Source organism: Zootermopsis nevadensis, unplaced genomic scaffold (genome assembly GCF_977971745.1).
Source record: "Zootermopsis nevadensis isolate Lab colony 2312 unplaced genomic scaffold, Znev_1.0 Znev_ptg000023l, whole genome shotgun sequence".
Lineage (NCBI taxonomy): Eukaryota > Metazoa > Arthropoda > Insecta > Blattodea > Termopsidae > Zootermopsis > Zootermopsis nevadensis.
Window position 1 is genome coordinate 891,522 of NW_028259155.1, and position 19,870 is coordinate 911,391.

The 19,870-nt window shown below is 36.7% G+C and overlaps 1 protein-coding gene across 3 annotated transcripts in view; it reads right to left on the reverse strand.

The window, feature by feature from the left end:
- Positions 1-19,870, reverse strand: part of LOC110834093 (uncharacterized) — a 273,000-nt gene that overhangs the window by 33,923 nt on the left and 219,207 nt on the right. For all 3 annotated transcript variants that reach the window (XM_087354183.1, XM_087354184.1, XM_087354185.1), the window contains one exon: positions 9,243-10,052. In XM_087354183.1, coding sequence (XP_087210309.1) covers positions 9,243-10,052 — 810 coding nt within the window. The remainder of the gene's footprint in view (positions 1-9,242; positions 10,053-19,870) is intronic.

A 19,870-nucleotide genomic window follows, 5' to 3' on the forward strand; every position in this document is an offset into this window, starting at 1 on the left:
CCGTAAGCCATCTGGTTGGTTGGGTCCACTATTTGGGAAGCCTGAGGGGAAGAGACCTCTGGGGAGACCTAGACGTAGATGGGAGGATAATCTCAGGCGGGATCTATGGGAGATAGGAGTTGAAGGAGAATGGATTTTGTTGGCCCAGGACAGGGTCCGGTGGAGGGCTTTGGTTAGTTCGGTGACGAACCATCGGGTTCCGTAAGGACATCTAATTAGTTAGTACTTTTCTATCGAGATTGCTACATAATTAAAAACCATCTGAAATTTATTCAGTTAAATTAACGACATAACTCCACATGTTTCGGTAATCTTCATTATCGTGAAAGACAGCGTTTAAAGTTTTAGGCCTCTAAACACAAGATGTTATTAAAAACGTTTCGATATTTAATGATTTTAAAAATTTTCAATTATGATCCTAAAGACAACGGTATTTAAATTAATTTGTAATCTGACTACTGTCATAATTTCCTGACGGAAAACGTTCATAATATGCGAGAAAAAAACTTGGAAATACTGAAAATAAAAAGAGAATACTTCGTGTCCAATGAAATGTCGACTAACAAATGACAAACGCGTAGCGTTTAAACCAACTAAATTTGTTTTAACATTCCTCTTCAACAGTGTTATTAAAGAATGTGACAACTCCGAGAACCACAAAACTGCGGTTTGTGATTTCGTCCATTAAATTCTGTGCACCATTTATCTTAAATAACAGCAATTAGGGTCTACCTATTTATTATCATTTTATTCAGACGTAAATTATGAACAAAGCCGGACGTAACATATCTGCAGTTACTCTAGTAGTATTCATGAAAACAAATGTTGCACCATCACTGTAGCATTATAATATGAGAAAATGAGGCACTGAATTATCTGATGTAAACAGTTATAATGGCGAGTACAACCCGGAACGAGTTAAATTCTTCGTCTGTTTGTAAACAGCCTTGATAAATGCTGATAAAATTAACTGGTAATGCGTCGTAAGTATAGCTCAAAACCCTTTCATTTTTGCTCAATTAAAGCATATTCATTACGAGAGATTTCGATAGATATTCTTTACCTCGTTCAACGGGGAGTTGTCATATCATATTCCAATAAATATTAAATTAATTATAGAACCAACAGACAATTTTTTTATCCATTAAATCCTATTTCAAATTTTATGACCGGTTTTGAAACTTTCGCTCATAAAAGTGCGGCATTGGAGAATAATCCTCTGTTACGTAGTACATATTACTTTTAAGTGTTATTAAAGGGTATTACCTTAAGCCACATTGGTATATTAACCACAATTTAGTAACCCTTTAGCAAATTCAACATACGGTAAGAGATATTAATATATCGCTGGAACAAATTACGAATACGCTGACGTATTAAGTTTTCATTGGTACACGTTATTGAAACCTTGAAAATAAAATCCTAAAAAAATATATATATTACGGCCAGATACTTTTAGATTTTTAGCAATCAGTGCGCATGCTCTGTACCACAGCTCGCCTCTCAGATTCGCGGACAAAATAATCCAGAGCTAGTCAAAGAAGTAGGCCTACAGCGTATCCTAGGAAACAAATGACGGTCGCCTATAGTTGAAAATTCCAAGAGGGAGGAAGTTACAGGATACTTGAGAAAATTACATAATTAGAAGCTTCGTAATTTGTACTCTTCACAAAACATTTATTGTGTGATCCAACAAAGGACAAGAGTTGGGCGGAGCACGTAGCACGTATGGGAGAGATAAGAAATGAATAGAAAGGGAATAAACCACTAGGAAGACCTAAGTATAGATGGAAGAACACTACTGAAACCGGTATAATATTTTTTAAATGCGGGTGTTAGTGTGTGGACTGATTAACGTGGCACAGAATACAGTTCAGTGACTGGACTTTGCGAAGGAGGTAGTATCTTACAGGTTCTGAAAATGGTAATTAATTTATTGACGAGCTAAGAGACTACCAGATTCCTGCTGTAATTTAAACTACCTTGTAACTACGACTTTCCCTTTTTTATCGACTGCAAAAAATTAGCATAGCATCTGACGTCAGAAGACAGAAAATAATTAGAATTACTTTCATTATTCAGACAATCGGAAATATAACATGAATTAAATGTTTCATTTGCCGACCATATTTCTGTACTGAGAACTATCAAGGTATGAGAATTTCAAAATTTATTACAGTTTAACTCTTAGTTTCACGAATGAACAGGCAATTCAGACTTGGATGAAAATAAAACAAAATTAAATATCGAATTAAATATGTCTTAAATCAATGGGCCTAGTATCCTGAATGCTGATTTCATGCTAACCTAACCTAACCTAACCTAACCTAACTTAACATAACCTAACTTAACCTAACCTAACCTAACCTAACCTAATCTAACCTAACCTAATCTAACCTAACCTAATCTAACCTAACCTAACTTAACATAACCTAACATCTCCCGCTTCCTTGTTTCGACTTAATAAATGCTTCGTCACTACTGATAGACCATGACATTTCAGTGTTAATGACGAAATACTGTAATATGGGTAGCAAAACTATTGTAATTAAGTGTCCAATAACACAGTGCTAGTTCAACTACTTCGTTACTTAAACATTGATGAATTCATAAAGGCAGAATTATCGGGAACCCTTCACAAAACAAAAGCATTAATATTCACGTTTTGACATCGACGTTAGGATGCAAATGAAATGTAGTTATTAATACACAAATTTCCCCCACAGATTACTTCTACCTGTAGGTCAAATCAATAAAAACACAAGCAACCATGTATGAAAAACCAATCCCACAAAATAACGCACGAAGTACACATACGAGTATATTTTAAATTTGCAACAGTTTTAAAGCGGAGAAACGGGAATCCATTAGTTTTGAGAAACATTTTAATTGAACGCAATATCTAAACAGTGCCTGGCGCATTCTGAGAAAATAAGGACCACATTTGTGTCTCCAAGTCCTCGTTTTGTCTGCACAGACGTGAAATTTGATTATGCTATAATTCTGTAGCTAACATAACGGCACTCACTTTGCATCGTAACCAGCGATCTGATGGGACAATGCATAGAAGACCAACAAACATCCACTAATTAGAACCAAATTCGCTATCAATATTTACATCTCAATTCATTCACTGATTGTTTACGTCTGTCAAGTATAATCATTTGCAACTTTATCAGCTTGGCGGCGTGACAGTTCACTCCTAACGCTGAGTTCAATCACACACATCAACTGTTCTGAATGCGTGCATTACAGTCATGCCTCGGCATTGTTAACGCGGACCTAGAGCATTCAATTCATGGTATACAGAATAAGCGATGTTACGCCAGAAAGTTACCCGTCTCGGTATCTAGATTATGAAAGTCCAGTGGCCTGTCATTGAGGTCTTGAACCTCCCGACGTCTGAGTAGTCAATGAACCTCATATATGTTTCTTCAGTTTCATTTTCCCTTTATTTCAACGTAAGGATTTCACAGACAAAACCAAACGTGTTCAGGTACTTCAAATCTCCTATCATTTCAAGAGCTATTATTTAAAAAAAAATATATTTATTTTTGTCCCAAACATATCCTAACGTCTATTAAAATGAATTTCTGTTTGGAAACTTTACCTTAAAAGTCATTAAGCCAAGTCTCCGTAAATATATTTTAATTACAAACTGTTTCATAGACTAATGTTGTGTAAAGTATATAATATACTATGAAATCATATATTAATCACGGTGTAGGCTACATAAAATCAAATAAGGAATTATATTGTGTCCTTTATGGTTTATTCAGCTAGTCCACACAAACTTACCGGCGACGTATTAAAATCTCAAGTTTCACAAGTTATGAGCGCATTTAAAATTCACGTTACGCTATGCAATTTCCTCAACGCCGTTAAAGAACGCTCATAAAATTCCACAAGATTTGCTCTAGAAGTAAGAGATAAATTACGGACGCAATGAACGAGAATTTTATTGAATTAATCTAGAATCAAAGGTCTTGTAACTTAAAATCGAATTGGGGCCCACATGTAAACAGCATCTCAAGTGCGGATCAATAGAATAAATAAGATACATTAAGCCCCTTTTCGCGTACCTCCCACATTCTCTTCGTGTTGACCGAGTTGCATCTGTCAGGCGCTTTACCATTCAAACCGTTTCGCCTTGTAAACCACAACACAAGTTACGCTCTAGAACCTAACCTTAACACACAATCTGATCGAGTGTTACAAGCGTTAGCACTCACAGGTAACTGGCGCAGTTAACTCTAGGAAATTTAATATAAAATAGTTCTTGAATAAACACGCAATATCGTCCATTGGCGTAAGAACAAATTGAATATTTTAAATAAAATTAATGAGCATCTCGATGGAACTGTACATCGGGGTCATTATTCCTATCTGGCGGATTATCGGATCTATAAATGTCACTTTATAGGGATATTTGTAGAGTTAATCTATAATCTGAGGGTTTTTTAATCGTACTTTCTAGAAATTACGTTTCTACTAAACGCTGGTAACAACCGACATCTGTAATAACATTTGCTTTAGCACTAAACTTAAAATATTCGTAACAGAATAATAGTTAACTTTACACTAGATAGATATATGGATGTAAGTTTTCTTAAGGTATTCAGGCATTTGATAGGACTCCTTGGGCGAGTGGCATAGAACAGATAAATATCCACGAGTGTCATTCGAAACCACCCCGACCGCACGGCCACTGTTTCATAAATACTTATTATTATAATAATAATTGTAATTAGTATTATTATACTTTAAGGGTGAAAAGTGCATTAAGACAGCCCTTCATTAAAGCAAATGGCGAGCAGATTTGTGGACGTCTTTGGTAATAACAGTCTCTTTTTAGAATACACTCTCGATACCACAAGGTTTTAAGGTGATTATTTGTAAGATATTGTAACTGCGTCATATTGTGAATATTATATCAATTATTTATTTTAATCCGTCTAATCACAATATAATTTTTATTTAAAATTTCTTATAATTAAGATAATAAAATATCATTCATGTTCCATATCAATTGATCGATTTACATTTCGGAACGAAATGTAAATCGAAATTATATTGTCATCAGACGGATTGAAACAAATAATTGAAATAAGTGATTATTTGTATTTAATTAGGTTTGTTCTCGTCTATTCATTGTTTTCTGTACTATGTATATATTTCATCTTGTGCTGACTCTAATTGGCTCTTGTCAGCACGTTAAAATAAACTCAAAAAACTAAATTATTAGGCTATTTAGAAGGTCAGCGTAATTAATATGGAGCCAAATGTGAACAGCTGATAAGGATTAACGGAGACGTTTGCACTAATATCATGCCTGCGTAACAAAAAAACAAAACAGAGTCATTATGCGAGTGCGGATTGCCACCGCATTCAGCTCAAAACTCGCTTTGCACCGTAATGTGTGTTGACACGAAACCACGACTTGGAAACAAATGTGGTAACATTTTATACACCACGTCTACTGCACGGCCATTGAACAATATTACACAATTTATACTGATAAAACTGTTGCAGCATAAGTGAAACATATCACATGTGTGTTTAGACCTGTAACAATTCAGACTTCTTCAAATTGAAATAAATGAAATCTTGGTACAATCACAATTTGTTCTGACATTCGAATATAAACGTCGTAATTATACTCTAAAATTATACTTCGCACTTTGCCTTCGGCCATTAACAATTAAAGTACAAAGCTCTAAAGAAATTTGTAACCTAACGCAGAAATTATTTATATTAAGGCATGATGTCTTACTGACACAGAAATCCCAAAAAACAAAGCACCGTCCATTTCGAAAATGGAAACTTGAAGGCACTTGCATCAGGTCTAAGAATTTACATGCCTACGAAGATGGCGGTCTTGAAAAGTGTAGTCTGGTAAAATTTTATCAATGTTTCTGGGGTCCTTGCTGTCTCCATCATCAGGGCGTATACTACTGACCAGATATTTGAAGTTAAATTAAAAATACGTGAAAAAATATCCTATTTCGACCACCGTTGATCAAATATTTATTGCGGAAGTAGACAGTTATTACGGAAAACAAATTTAAAATGCACAGAGCGTCCTCTTGTAGAAACCTGAAGACGAGAGATCTAATTTTATTTAAGCTTTCTTGATTACTGTTCCTTCATAAGAAGCAGTAATCTATTCTCTCGGCAGATGGATGACATCTTGTGTCTGCTGGATTCACTTGCAGGATGGCTTAAAGGATTCCAGTTTAATTACAGAATATAATAAGGGAGATGAAATGTCACGCATTGTTTCCTGAGTGCTTCAAAAGCAGTGGCGTATTTTATTAAAACAACGATTTCGACAATGAAAGTGTGCGCTTTGTTCCAATGAACGTTATTTTGAATCAGGAAATTATTCGCATTGTCGAGAAGAAGGAATATTTTTACCCTTGGTCGTCTATAACAGTGGTATTCAACCTTTTTTGTTCGCGTACCCCCAGATATAATTTCTCTTCAACTCTGTACCCCCAAAAAAGTTGTTGGTGTATAATTCAAGTTATACATAGTATATAATCTACATCTAAAATAAATTTAATAAATTACATTACTGATTATTCAGTGTTTATCATAAAATAATATATACATTTTTTTAAATTTCACGTATCCCCTAAGATGTCTTCGCGTACCCCAGGTTGAATACCACTGGTCTATAGAATTATGAAGGTTAATTCTGTGAGTTGTAAATTATTTTAAAACATTTCTATTGTTAAAAGACTAACAATAGAGTGTTGTACCAATGACGACGGTTGTAGATATACTCGGATTATAACACAATAGCCTATATCATAGATAAACTCTTTTCTGAAATTTAATGCTCCTGAATGCCCAGGAAAGGACATACGACCAATCCTCTTATTAATTTATACAGACATTATTTGTTTCCCTAGAAACATTTACGTAATATCGAATAATATTAAAGCAATGGGCAATATTCTTTACTGTCCTCTTGATGCAAACTTTACCCTGGAAATTTGCCATAATGTTATACGAAGACAATGCCGACTGGAAGACACCAGAGCTACCGGAGAATTCCGTTAAGACCACAGTTCGGTACAAGAAAAGCAATTATGAACAGAGGTTCGTGGAGAGGCAGGTCGCTGTAAAACAGTCTTAAACTACCATTAATGAATTTAGAAGCCTTCCAGCCCCTCTGCTATGTACGAGAAAAGCCAGATCTTCGTACGTTCAATTTTAATTCGTCGAATTTTACAGACATCGATCCCAGGACGAGACCGCTCAGAAAATTTCTGTGACCTCAGGCGAGACAGAAAACAAGACGAAGGGATCACGGAAAGACTAAATAAGTGACAGAATAAGGAGAAGTTATTCAAAAGTTGATATTTTGTGACGGACGCGCCGGGGAAGTTGGGGCGTGATTCAACGAACTGCATTCAGTGAGATGGACACGCGCGCTACCATTGACAACTACTCATTTCCGGTTCACGTGATGCCTCCGCTGAATACAAAACCTCGTATTCCACTGATTTAATTATATTCTACCAAAGCTACATTTCTCAATGTTGACGTTACACGTATTTTTAAGTCCTTTGAAATTTCTGATTCAACACATTCGTAGTTAGAGAATGAATTTGGGGTCCTTCCTAATCTTCGGTCAAACACCCCCTCCCCCCCGACATAGAAACAGAGATAAATGCACACCGAAGACAAATTAAAATTAAACAACAAATTTTAAAACCATTTCAATTAAAATATTAAATTTAGAATTTTTAAATTTCCGTATACATACTTATGCAGATGTCTGACACAGAATTCGCAACTCTGGATTTATTACACTCACTATTTTCAAGTGTGACAAAGGAGTTTGTACACTGAACAAGGAGACAGAAGTGTCTTCTGTCTGTAACTTCACCAAGGTTATTTCAATGTAACGATAAATTGAAAGGAAGGAATTTTCTTCAAACTGAGGGGCTTACAAGTTTCGCAGCAAAGACTCCTTCTACCGTCATAATTAACTTCAAACGTCTCTGCGTAAACAGAACTTTTGATTCTATTAATTAATATCTAAATAACTTGACATCCTCGAATGTATTCTAAGAAATTATTACCACTGACATCAACAGACCATAATTTAATCTTATACCCTGCGTAATGACGAAAGATGTTTGTAAACGCATTACTAATTGAATACAAACAATAATAACATGAGAAATTTAAAGCGCCTTTAAGTAAACAAATTATAAAATATTGACAGATGAAAGAAATTAAGGTCCATTTCACAAATATTCTTCCGACAGAGATTCTAAAACCGGTCTATGTTACGACATCGATGAATTTAATGTATCGTCCCACGGGATTCACCAGTTAGATAAATTGTGATATTCATTTCTACACGGAAGGAAGTTTTCCCTTTGAGATTCCAGCAATTATTTTCTGTAATATTGATCAGTTAATAAGGAAATGGTTTTAAAATAAAAAGTTTTATGTTTCGGAAACAAATTGTTTCACAATTGTGTTCTTGCTTGTGATCTGGCAGGCGGGGGACATAACGTTTTCTATAAACGCTCGTTTCATGTTAATACGAATTCCTTTTAGTCCTCAAAGAGACTATCACAGCTTTCAACCAAATTCATAAATGCCCGCGCTCGACAGTTTTGAAAGAAGCTACGCGAATACCGGGAGATGAGCAGCCGGTAACCTACCCCACAAGGCGCCCACATAACCTCTCCTTTATCCGTGTGGCCGGGTGTACACCAAAGCAATACGTAGCCGCAACTTAACTTCAACCGCCGTGCACACCACCGATAATACCAACACACCGTACACCATTGAAATCGTACCGCAACTTCAACGCAACTGGAGGGAAAATTTGAAACTAACTGAGAAGTACTCGCCATGAGTCACCCTCACATCCTACTTCCGGAAAAGAGGTGCTTTGAAGTAGTACGTCATTTATTGTTTCAATTAGCCGCAGACAGATTTTTTCGAAATAGTGATGTGGAATATTTCCTGAAGGTAGGAACAAAACTACGTATTAAATATTTCGCATCTGAACGTAAATCATTTGATAGCGATGCTTTTAAGCTACAACACTAATTCTGAACCATTGCATCGGAAATCCATAAAGAATAAATAAAATAATTTGCCTTCAGGATACTGAATTTTCTTGCAAAAAAATATTCTCGTAGAGAGAGATTACCAATACGCACAGAGTTAATTTTAGAAATATAAATAACGTGACAACGTTCACTCACCTACTGGAGAGTTCTTTAAAGTTCCCGTCTCGATGCTCGAAAGTCTCGCTGTAGTTCTGAATAACGTGACAGAGGACTCTGCAGTTTTTCCGGCTGAAGTAGTTGGAGTTCGGGGTGAATTCTCAACGGAAATGGTTATCAATTGTCCACCTTGAGTTATCGATGCATTTTCGGTCAAATCGCTAATCATTCGGATGTGTGGTAACTCATCGTCACCATGGAATGGCTTGTTCTGGGCCCGCCCACTTGAAATTATCGATGAATTATCAGTTGTCGTATCATCCAAATTTCTGGACGATCCTTGTTTTGAGGTTTTCATTTGGTGTTCCACTGTTGATCGATCACGTGTTCGTCTGAGTGACGCACGCGTCGAATCTCCTGAATAATTGATCTCGTCTCTTGTCCACGTACTCATCATTTGTCCCGTTGGTTGCTCAGACATTTGGTCGGTTGATATTTCTGATTGTTTATCCAAACTTGCGGGTAAATTATTATAAATATTTGTGATATCTTTCAAATAACTTTCTGATGAAGTACCTAATAGGCTACCGTCAGGTGTTTCAGTCCCATTTTCATATGGTACAGTTGAAAGGTTAGAAGATTTGATGGTTCTGTTGTGGACAAAAATCTCGTTAATGGTCCAATATGACCTTGAGACGTCTTTTCCTTGACTCAAACCATCAGTACGTTCTTCCGCAAAACTTGCAGACGAATCTGTGATCATATTCGTTTTGTCATTAACCACTTCCAGCGAATTTCCATTCGTCTGACTGGTGCCACGTGCCCCAAGATCCAGAACTTGAAATCCATCTGGAACAAAGAAACAAACAAAGACTGAGGATGGATGTCTTCATGGATTTTGCGCAGTGTAGTTTGGTAGATATTTGGCCGACATTTAAGAAAGCCTTATTGCCTCCATCAACCCCACGACGAAGCAGCCGAAGATTAAAATTGACGATCATTTAGTGCGGAGGTCAGCAAAGTGCAAATCTTTGCCTCCAATGACCCACACCGACGCCTGTATTGCGCGGAGACCAATTAAATACATGACAATATTAACATTCATGACGTCATTGACGAAAGACAATTCTGAATCACCCTGTATTGCATCGCGATTTCTTACTCCTTCAGATACAGGCGAGTACTTGAATAACTTAGCTTTCCGCTCGTTTCGCTTTGCCCCAGTGGAAAAATATCCCCGATGTGCTTTGAGTGGGAGGACTCAGTGAGTCCCAGAGCGGACATCGCCGCATTGACAAATACGAAACAGAAGTTATAATGTGTTTATAGCGCAAAGTTACGTTAATTTATGGAAAATTTTCTAATTAATTTAACGACCGTAATTAACTTATACAACGACGATTACAAACCACCGACGTCCATCACATATATGCCCTTGCTATATTCAATTATCCTCATCACCCCTAATTAACTGTGTCGAGAGACAAGCGAGATACTTTTATTATGCTAATTAGATGTCTTAATTACTACCAATTTGTGTACAGGAACGTCTAGCTCATTCCATTTTTAACCCACTCATAACGTCCGCCGACTTAATCAGATCAAGAAAACGCGAAGACCTCAACGTCAACACGATAATGACGTCAGTGACCTGAGGATCCAGCGTCCTCTTAGATCTCATCTTCTGTGGGTAAGGAAACAGAAATTAAAGAATCTAATTAAATTATTTGTAATCACTGAAACAAATAAATTAAATGATACCAAATACGAAAAAACACAATTTGTTGTGAATCCAGAAGGTTTATCACAGAATAGTCAACAAAATCCAACCATTAACACTACGCGGAGTCCAATCCATTACATTCGGTACACGTAAGATCCATTAGCCTATGAGTTGTCTTCTCACACAAGTCCTTGTGTTTGAAGTGGCATGTTCCAATGGTAATTTTTAAAAATATAGTCCTGTTCTTTTATTAATACGTGGTACTAGCCCAAAACCATCTTACCTGAAAGGTGGATAAAATGTAACGCAAAAAAAGAATAATGTACACACACAAACGTTAGCGTGGTTTCAGATTAATATATAACCTGTGTACGTTTTGAAAAATAAAAGTCCATGACAAATTTGAACACACGTCATACACGTATTCCCAGGCGTACGTGTCCTCTTCCAACAGCGTTAACAACTCTGGAAACAGTTTGGGTTTCCTATACAAGTTTACATATGATGACAAACAAACACGAAGTTTGCCTTCGGGATCAGACAGCGAACCAATGTTTATCTGCTGTGATGATAGGGGCTTGGAAGCGTCCGGCAGCTACGCGCGAATACCTAACTGGACTAGGAAATACTGCCGGATAACAAACATGGCGGTTGAGCGACACGCAAAGGTCCCTTATTCAAATTTAGATACGGAAACTGGCTCTACTTAATATGGTTCGTCGTGGTTTTCCTCAGTACATCCTGGGAAGTGGAGGGAACGAACTTCAAAACATGCCATCATCGATTTATTATAAATTCTTCCCAATCAACTATTATTTATAAAATTACAGTTCAAGGTCATATAACCTATGACGTCTTCAGATAAGCCAAGAAGTGGATTTAAGAAAACAATTACCGGTCACTGGAAGCCAACGTTCCTCAGCGCTGCACATGGCATCAAAGCATGTCCTATGTTCCGCTGATTCCTCGAACTATTTCAACACCTTCGAAGTATCAACCTCGAAATTTAGTGAAAATCATTAACGTGATATTGAGGAAAGCCTCGAGGTTCGGCACGAAACATTCTGAAGCACAAAAGACTTAATCAGACCTGTTACATTTATGTACCGAGCGGAACTTCATTGTTTTGCCTACACATCGCAAGAAAGAAAATTTTAATAACAAAAGCACAGACGAGACTCCGTAGAAGAACCTGGCAAAGTTTACTTCATTCATGAGAATTACTCATATGCTAATAAAGTATGCAAATAATGCTTGACACGTTCACATAAATACAATAGGATTACGAGCTAAGCATTGTCTACGAGGCTAAGTGTTTCCAATATGAATAACAGCAGTGCAATACGTGCAAGAACGGGTTAAATACGTCACTGTGCAAGTATGTAAACCCTATCGATGTCTGTGGCATTCGGCGGGCAAGACAGTTTCACTAAATGGTTGATGAAATGTGACCTTATCTTTGCTTCGTGTTCGGGAGGTCCCGGCTATAATGACCAGGGTTTTTAGTGGTTTACCTCAGTCCCTCCAGAAAAATGCCAGATAGGCCATCACCGCTTCCTTCCACATCCTTTACAATTCATTATTCACTGTCATTCAGACTTCTGAAAAATCGTGTTTAAATAAAATATAAATAAATAATGGATTTAGTAACAGCACAAAATGTCGGTATCAGTTGTCAAAGGCTTTTATTCGATTCTACATTACAGAACCACGATTTACAATACGCTGGGTAAACTTAATGTTTCACATATATATTTATTATTCAAGTCATATACACAAACTTTTAAATTATTGATGTTAAAATTTAAAATTGATATTCTGCGCCATTCATCGTTATCTCGATGTTACAATGTTGCGCTTTAATACTTCTACATGTTTCGATGTCATAGCATCATCTTCAGGTTTTTATATTTAAAACTATTCTATATTTATTAATGCAAGCTTTTCGTTGATTGTAGATTACTATTGTGGGTGTTTTCTTTGATCTTCTTATTATTTTGCATATTATGTTAGTTGTTCATTGTTTTGTGAAATTATTAACAATATAATTAACATTTGAGTTATTAATATTATTATAAACTTAATGTTTCATTTATGTACGGTATTAATTGACTGAAAGATTTAAATTAAATCTCTTGGAGTACCTGAAGAGTACCTGGTGCTGTACAATTGCCCACTTTGATAATGAAATCGATGACACTCTGTGCAAATTGTTATTAGTGGCTTGTGGCAGACTCGGCTGTGTACTGCGAGGAGGTTCCAGGTGGATACATCAGAGACTGGAGCACTACTTTCTGTTCTGCTCATTCTTCAGTCCGTGAAAACAAAATACTAAAATAATAATAATAATATCCGGAGTATTAACACTTCTACTTTGCATTAGAGAGGATTCTGGTTTGAATCCCGGATGAAATAACCGGGACTCTGCGTGGTTGTCTTCAATTACGTCCGTAGAAAGTTAGATCAGTGTCCTAATAGACTTCACGATCGCTTGTCTCTGCATTCTGCCTATCTTACAGTTCATAAACTTTATGTAATTTATATTCAACGCCACGTACTAACCAGCAGAATGGACAAAGCGTTCTATAACGAACCTTACAATCACGTGATAGAGACCAAGTAATTCATCTCGACTCACAGAATTTAAGCTGAATACCGCAGAATTGCAGAACGGAGCTGCAAATGCATGTGACTTATGTCGGACCGTGGACAGAGTCCTCTGCGTGCTAATTTTGAAACCGGGGCTTTTAGTGGATTGGACTCTTTCCTACAATTGTGACCTGAGGGGAGTAGACTGGCTGTCGTCAGCTGTATTTCACTGAGGAAGGCTCATAAATAAACCTGGTTTTCATGCGATGAAAAAAGTTTCGATCTCATATTCCCTTAAAAGAAAATCCTTTAAATTTTAAATAATATCGCGTGCAGTTATTGATTTATTAGACGACGCATTATCAGCTACATAAATTATAATATCACAACAGTTCTCAGCCAAGATGGCGACTGTAAAGACCGAATACGATATTACCAATACACGAAATAGCCAGAGTCAGTTGATCATTACACTGTAGACTTATTTAATGACGGGTCCATCTGTTAAAGTCTGCGATTTGTAAGGAGCTCTGTCAAGCGCTCAACTTATTAGGATTTTAAGAAACATTAGATTAATGTTGTTCAATAGAAAAGTTTGACGAGATAGTGGCGTGTCTTAGAGCATTTACAAGAACCTATGAAGAATCTCCGCTCCAACTTTTCTTCCAGAATCGACCTAAACGTCTGTGAGACAGACCCTTTAAATTGTCTTCATGAAGGGAATATAACGAGATAATCGATACAGAACAACAGTGAATCGATCTTATCCTGCAATATAGTTAATCTTCTTCGCAGTTCACAGTATAGGACGTCACAACTATGCAAGAAAATGGATGAAATCTCATCTCAAGACGAAGATTTTAACAAAAAAAAATCTTGTAAGTATTTGTCGACGAACGTTTTGAATTTTATCTTAAAGGCCTGATTTTCAAGTTAAAATCTTCAAACTATTTAAGAACAAAGTAATTTGCATCAAATTTCATTGAACAGCGTACCTAACCTAAATAAGGCCTAAAATGTGTGAAACATTATGCAATACTTTCAAAGAAAATTTTAAATTACAAGTGTTTCGAAAACAGAGCACATTGGAAAATATTGATAACCTGAAACATTGCATCCACTTTAAAGCTTTGCTAGTGTCCAGTATCCAAAGATTAATTAGAATAAAATACACAGTGTTTAAACAAATACCTAAGTAAGCATTCCACTTTTCAACTGAACCCAGCAGATGAAGAAGGACGATGTTTGGCTCCACATTCCATTGGGGTTGTACAAACTACATTGAGGCTAACGAATTTCTGCAGCAAGTCACTGAGACTAACATGAGTATTGGTCGATGCAGTACGAAGATGCACGACCTTAATTTACAAGAATTCGGACGCGAGGAAATTAGACAAGTTGCTTCCAAGGTTCCCTTTTCTCCCACAGGAACAGTCTCGGTTAATTTCTTGGTCCGTTGCTCATCTAACTCTGCCTGATTCTGGGTGTATTAAATATTGAGCCCATGTTTTAAATGCAAATTAGCAGAATTTATATTACAACTTTTATTAAAACTATGATCCTCTATCAACTTCCTCGGTTATTTGATAGCGTAATTCTTTGTGTCGCGGACGAAACTGATGAATGAAATGTCAACGTTGGAAAGGATTTGGAGACTATCCTGAGTGGGGAGGGAAACAAATGAAGGCGAACAATGCGATGGTATAATCGCCTGTGAGATACAATGCCTGGAAACGTCAGATAGACTGAAAATAGGTTAAAATCACAGGCTTTTGCGTTCACTAAAAAAACGTAATTCTTTCAACATTTTCCTGCGTTTGCCAATAACACGATTTTAAAACAGTTTATATAAAATAATTACTGTTATTTTGCATACATATCAGGGATAAATCTAACCAAATAGGAATTAAAAGTAGTAAAAGAGGTTTAGGCCCCTCTTTCATTAAGTAGTGTAATTATTAATGAGCAGAATTTTAAACAGAACCATTGATTTTTATCCAGAAAATTTTCAGTTTCAAGAAATGAAATGAGCTTTAAAAGATCGTATAAAATTGCTGCTATAAAAAACTGTTTTTTTTTTGTATTGGAACGCGGGAAGAATTACGAAAACGTTTCATCCACAAATAGTTCCGGGAACTATGGACGTTCAAACCTAACCTAACCTAACCAAGAACTCAGGAGTTGGTTTTCCTGGCACCAAGAACAGTTCGATAAAGCGGCTTTCTTTGAAGGAGTGAAACGAATTTCACTCGGAGTCATTTCACCTCACAAATATCGTGGAAATGCAAACGTTTCAAGCCTCTAATACTCACTTTCCTTTGTTCTGACGCGAGAGTCTGAGAGACGAGTGGCAGAGACGGAATTTGGTCCTGAGATGACGCAGAAACAGGAAGACACAGGAAATTACATTTTGAGGGATTTCGTAAACTGTATCCTTCGCCAAATATTATTAGCGTGATCACATTAGTGCCGACGTGATTTACGTGACAAGGTGGTGACGAAAGAGGCTTAAGGGAAGCCAACACTTCGAAGGACAAATATAGGTTGAAATAATAATATTAAAATGGAAGCTAATGAAACTAGGTATGAGGCTCTGGACTCGATTGAACTGGATTCATCTTACCCCTGAGAGAACAAACTGGAGAGAGCTCCTACGAACACAGTAATTAACCTTTGTGTACATAAAGACGGGCCATTTCTTGATCAAACGAGCAACTACCGACTTCCCAAGAAGGACTCTACAACGCTGAGTTAATTTCTAACATTACATTCCGAAGACACGTGATAAGTAGCCCATATCTTGCAGACCTCACGTGAGTGGTTAATCAAGTTCTATCGATTGCAGAATATTTTAGCGATTAGGTCATGTTCGTCTTGATAATTTGATTAACAAATTTAAATATTGCGCAGGTTTCGAGTTTGTGGTATACATTTTGCATGAATAAATAAAAATACACAAGATTTTAGAAAATATCACTACACATATCACCGTTTGATTATTGTACGTACAGAAATCATCTGCGGATAAAATATAAAGATAAAAATAATTAACGATCCACATTCAAAATTATAACTAATTCACTCATTAGTTAATTTAGAGGATAATGGTCGCCAAACTGATCAAGAAATGTCCCCACTTTTATGCAGCTCGAAGATTCATTACCTTGTCCACTGCGCCCTTTCACCAACCACAATGAAACCAGTTTACAGCAACACCCTGTAGCTTTGATATTCATTCTTTCAACTCCTCGCGTCTGCTTTAATGAATCACAGGAGGCTGTGGTTGGCTGGGAATGTAGCTGGGGCAGACGTACGGAAGGAAAGCAAGCCAAGTTCTGGTACGAAAACCAGGTACAGTCTGGCGAAAGGGATGAATTACAAGGGACTGTGAAGATAAAGAGGTTAAGAATTGTGCCCGATAGCGAGAGTTTTTCATTACTAAATGTTCTGCTAATAAGTTAATTTTACACAGTGTGAAATGTAATGTTAGCGACTGACCTGTGGAGATAAATTGTTTGTCCAGTAATTTATTACTGTCAGACGCAAAGCGTCGAAACGCTCTTCTGTCTGTTTACGTGGAAATTATCAAAATGTTTCTTCTCAGGTTAATTATCTTCATCCCCTCATGTTTTTTCACTTGTTTTCCTAATTAACGTGCCATATGCACTTTTTTTTACGGATGCCTCGTACGGCCAGAGAAAGACTTGAAAGGTCAACACACTGTCGCAGAAAGCAAGACAACCCTCCGGCACTAAATTTACCATAAAACAACAAATAACAGACAGTGCTGCCCGGAATATTAAACCATTAAGTAACTTTTAGAAGCTGTTTGTGATATTTCTATTTATGACGATTCCAATGAGAAAAAAAATTTAAATCCAATAAAATTTAATTGAATAAAAATTTTCTTGGATATTATCCATCGTCTAGTAAATATAAAACGTAAAACGACGTTTCGGAGATAGGGATTAGCTCTATCTAGTGGGCCCAACTGTGTAGGAACCTGAAGACGGAGATAGAGTCCCATCTCCGAAACGTCGTTTTACGTTTTATATTTACTAGACGATGGATAATATCCAAGAAAATTTTTATTCAATTGACTCTTCACCATCGTCAAGAAGTTTTAGATTTGATATACAATAAAATTTAATTCAAATGTTGGCAAAATGTAACAGTGGATTTTTCCTTATTGCATCATTTGTTTATTTAATTATGTTATCTCTACTGAATACGTTACATAGCAGCAGATGGGGAAAATGACTTTAATGATGCGTCTAGGATATGTACCAAATATATTATTTGCCTGGAGGTACTGTGGATAGCCAAGGAATACGTAAGTTTGAAGAGGCTGTTTCAGGACCGTGAATCGAAATGAAGGAAGACAAAATTGTACAGAGCTAATTCAACACACAACGTAGGATTAAAGTGTTGTAAGAGCTTTAAAGACTTTCAGAGACATGTAACACGTCCATAAGGAAAATTCTATACTAGACGCTCGGGGCAGGACGATTATTTGAGACTACGTTTCTCAAGTATTTTTAAATGTCTGTGAATGTTCCTTCGAATACGATACTTACATAATTACTTTAGAGCGTCAGTTCAAATCTTTTGCGCCAAATGGTGTCATATCCGTTAGTTTGACGTGTCTTGGGGGATTATTTAACTGGAGCTGGATTCACATGTGAGCGGAAGACGACGCTTGAGCTGTTTATTTAGCAAAGTATTATTATTCCGCGTGTATTAACCTTAACCTGTTAGGAACGACAGTTAAAATGGCGGCTGGTCGTGGCGTAGTGTTTAACTTCCTTCGCTGCAAAACGTTCATCTGGCAATTGCTGTTCACTCTTGCGCAATAATCAGTGGGCAAAACAGATTGATGAACGCAGTCACGGGAGAACGAGAATGATTGATGAATGCAGTTAGGGAATGTGAACATGATTGATGAATTTAGTTTGTGGAATTAAGAGACCAAGAGGTTTCTTCATCTGTGATTTCAGGTTGATGTGAACACTTCTACAAAACTGTATTTTTTTGAAATGTTGGGTTCGACTCCCAAAGCAATTTATTTCTGAATAAAATGTCCCTGGTTTTAATTCTTTCATTTATTTGTCAACTTAATTGCTACAAAAGCTATCCTGATTGTATGTACTCATTTAACAGCTTATATATAAATCAGATAAATTTATTGTGAGAATTTTTGTTAAAAGTATATCTGTTGTCTTCAAGAAAATGTTGGGATACAGCATGATTTATTGACCGAACGTAAATTCCACAAGTTAGTAAAAAGTAATAAAAACTGAGGTGATATTTCGGTTCTCAAGGCGGAAAATTTGAAAATGTCGGTCTTCTAAATTGTCGTCCTGATGATGAAGGCAGCAATAACCTCTGTTTGGAACGTCGGTAAAATTTTACTAGACCACATGGTATAACATTCCAGAAGACAGCCATCTATAAATATTATAAAATTCAACAAATTATCTTCTATTCCCTCCTGAAAACACGGAAAGCGAAACACGAGGCACTGAGATCCTTAAGCTCCGTGTGTGAATCAACACAGAAAAATTCTCGTCGTAGATTAATACGCCTAGAGAAGACTGCAATATTACTTTGCTCACAGAGTTATTTATTTCTGCATGTAAAAGCTATATGACGTAACTCTGCAGACGTACAAATACGTCACTACCAGATTCATCAATAGATTAATTTCATCACAGTTAACTCCACCAGGCGGTTTTCGTAATAGTACTTTTTTTTAACGTGAAACGCACGAACTTTGTTTGTTAAACAAACTCCATAAATATTATTCCGGTTTTGAACGTACAAACAATATACGAATTCATCGCCGAAGGAAACAAATACACGATGTACTATTATTCTGAATTATGAGAACGCGCGGTAAAAAAAAATATATAAACATTGAACATCTACATTCCGACAAATACGTTCCAAGTTCGATAAAGCCCCCTTCAATATTCCAATTTAAACACGGGTAGCATTCTTTATATGTAGGTCAACCTCTGGCACATTTAACTAATCAAGGACCTGTGATAATTCGGTAAACTTCTACCAGACTACAAGGCGCAACAACCCAGAAGACAGTCACATTCGTTTCAGAGGTCCTTAATGCCTCCATCATCAGGGCGATGACTGTCCTAGACACGGATCTCGAAATTGTCAGCAGACGAAGAGACGAAGTCGCTTGGCAGTACGAGGCGATTATTAATTCGTACCTTGCAATCACGTGACTTGGCTAACACGATTAGCCATTATCCGCAACTGCGTTCAGTTCATGACGGTGAAGTTTAGCCACTTTTAAATTTTCTCTCCGATGAATAGTGGATTCATTTACACTGAC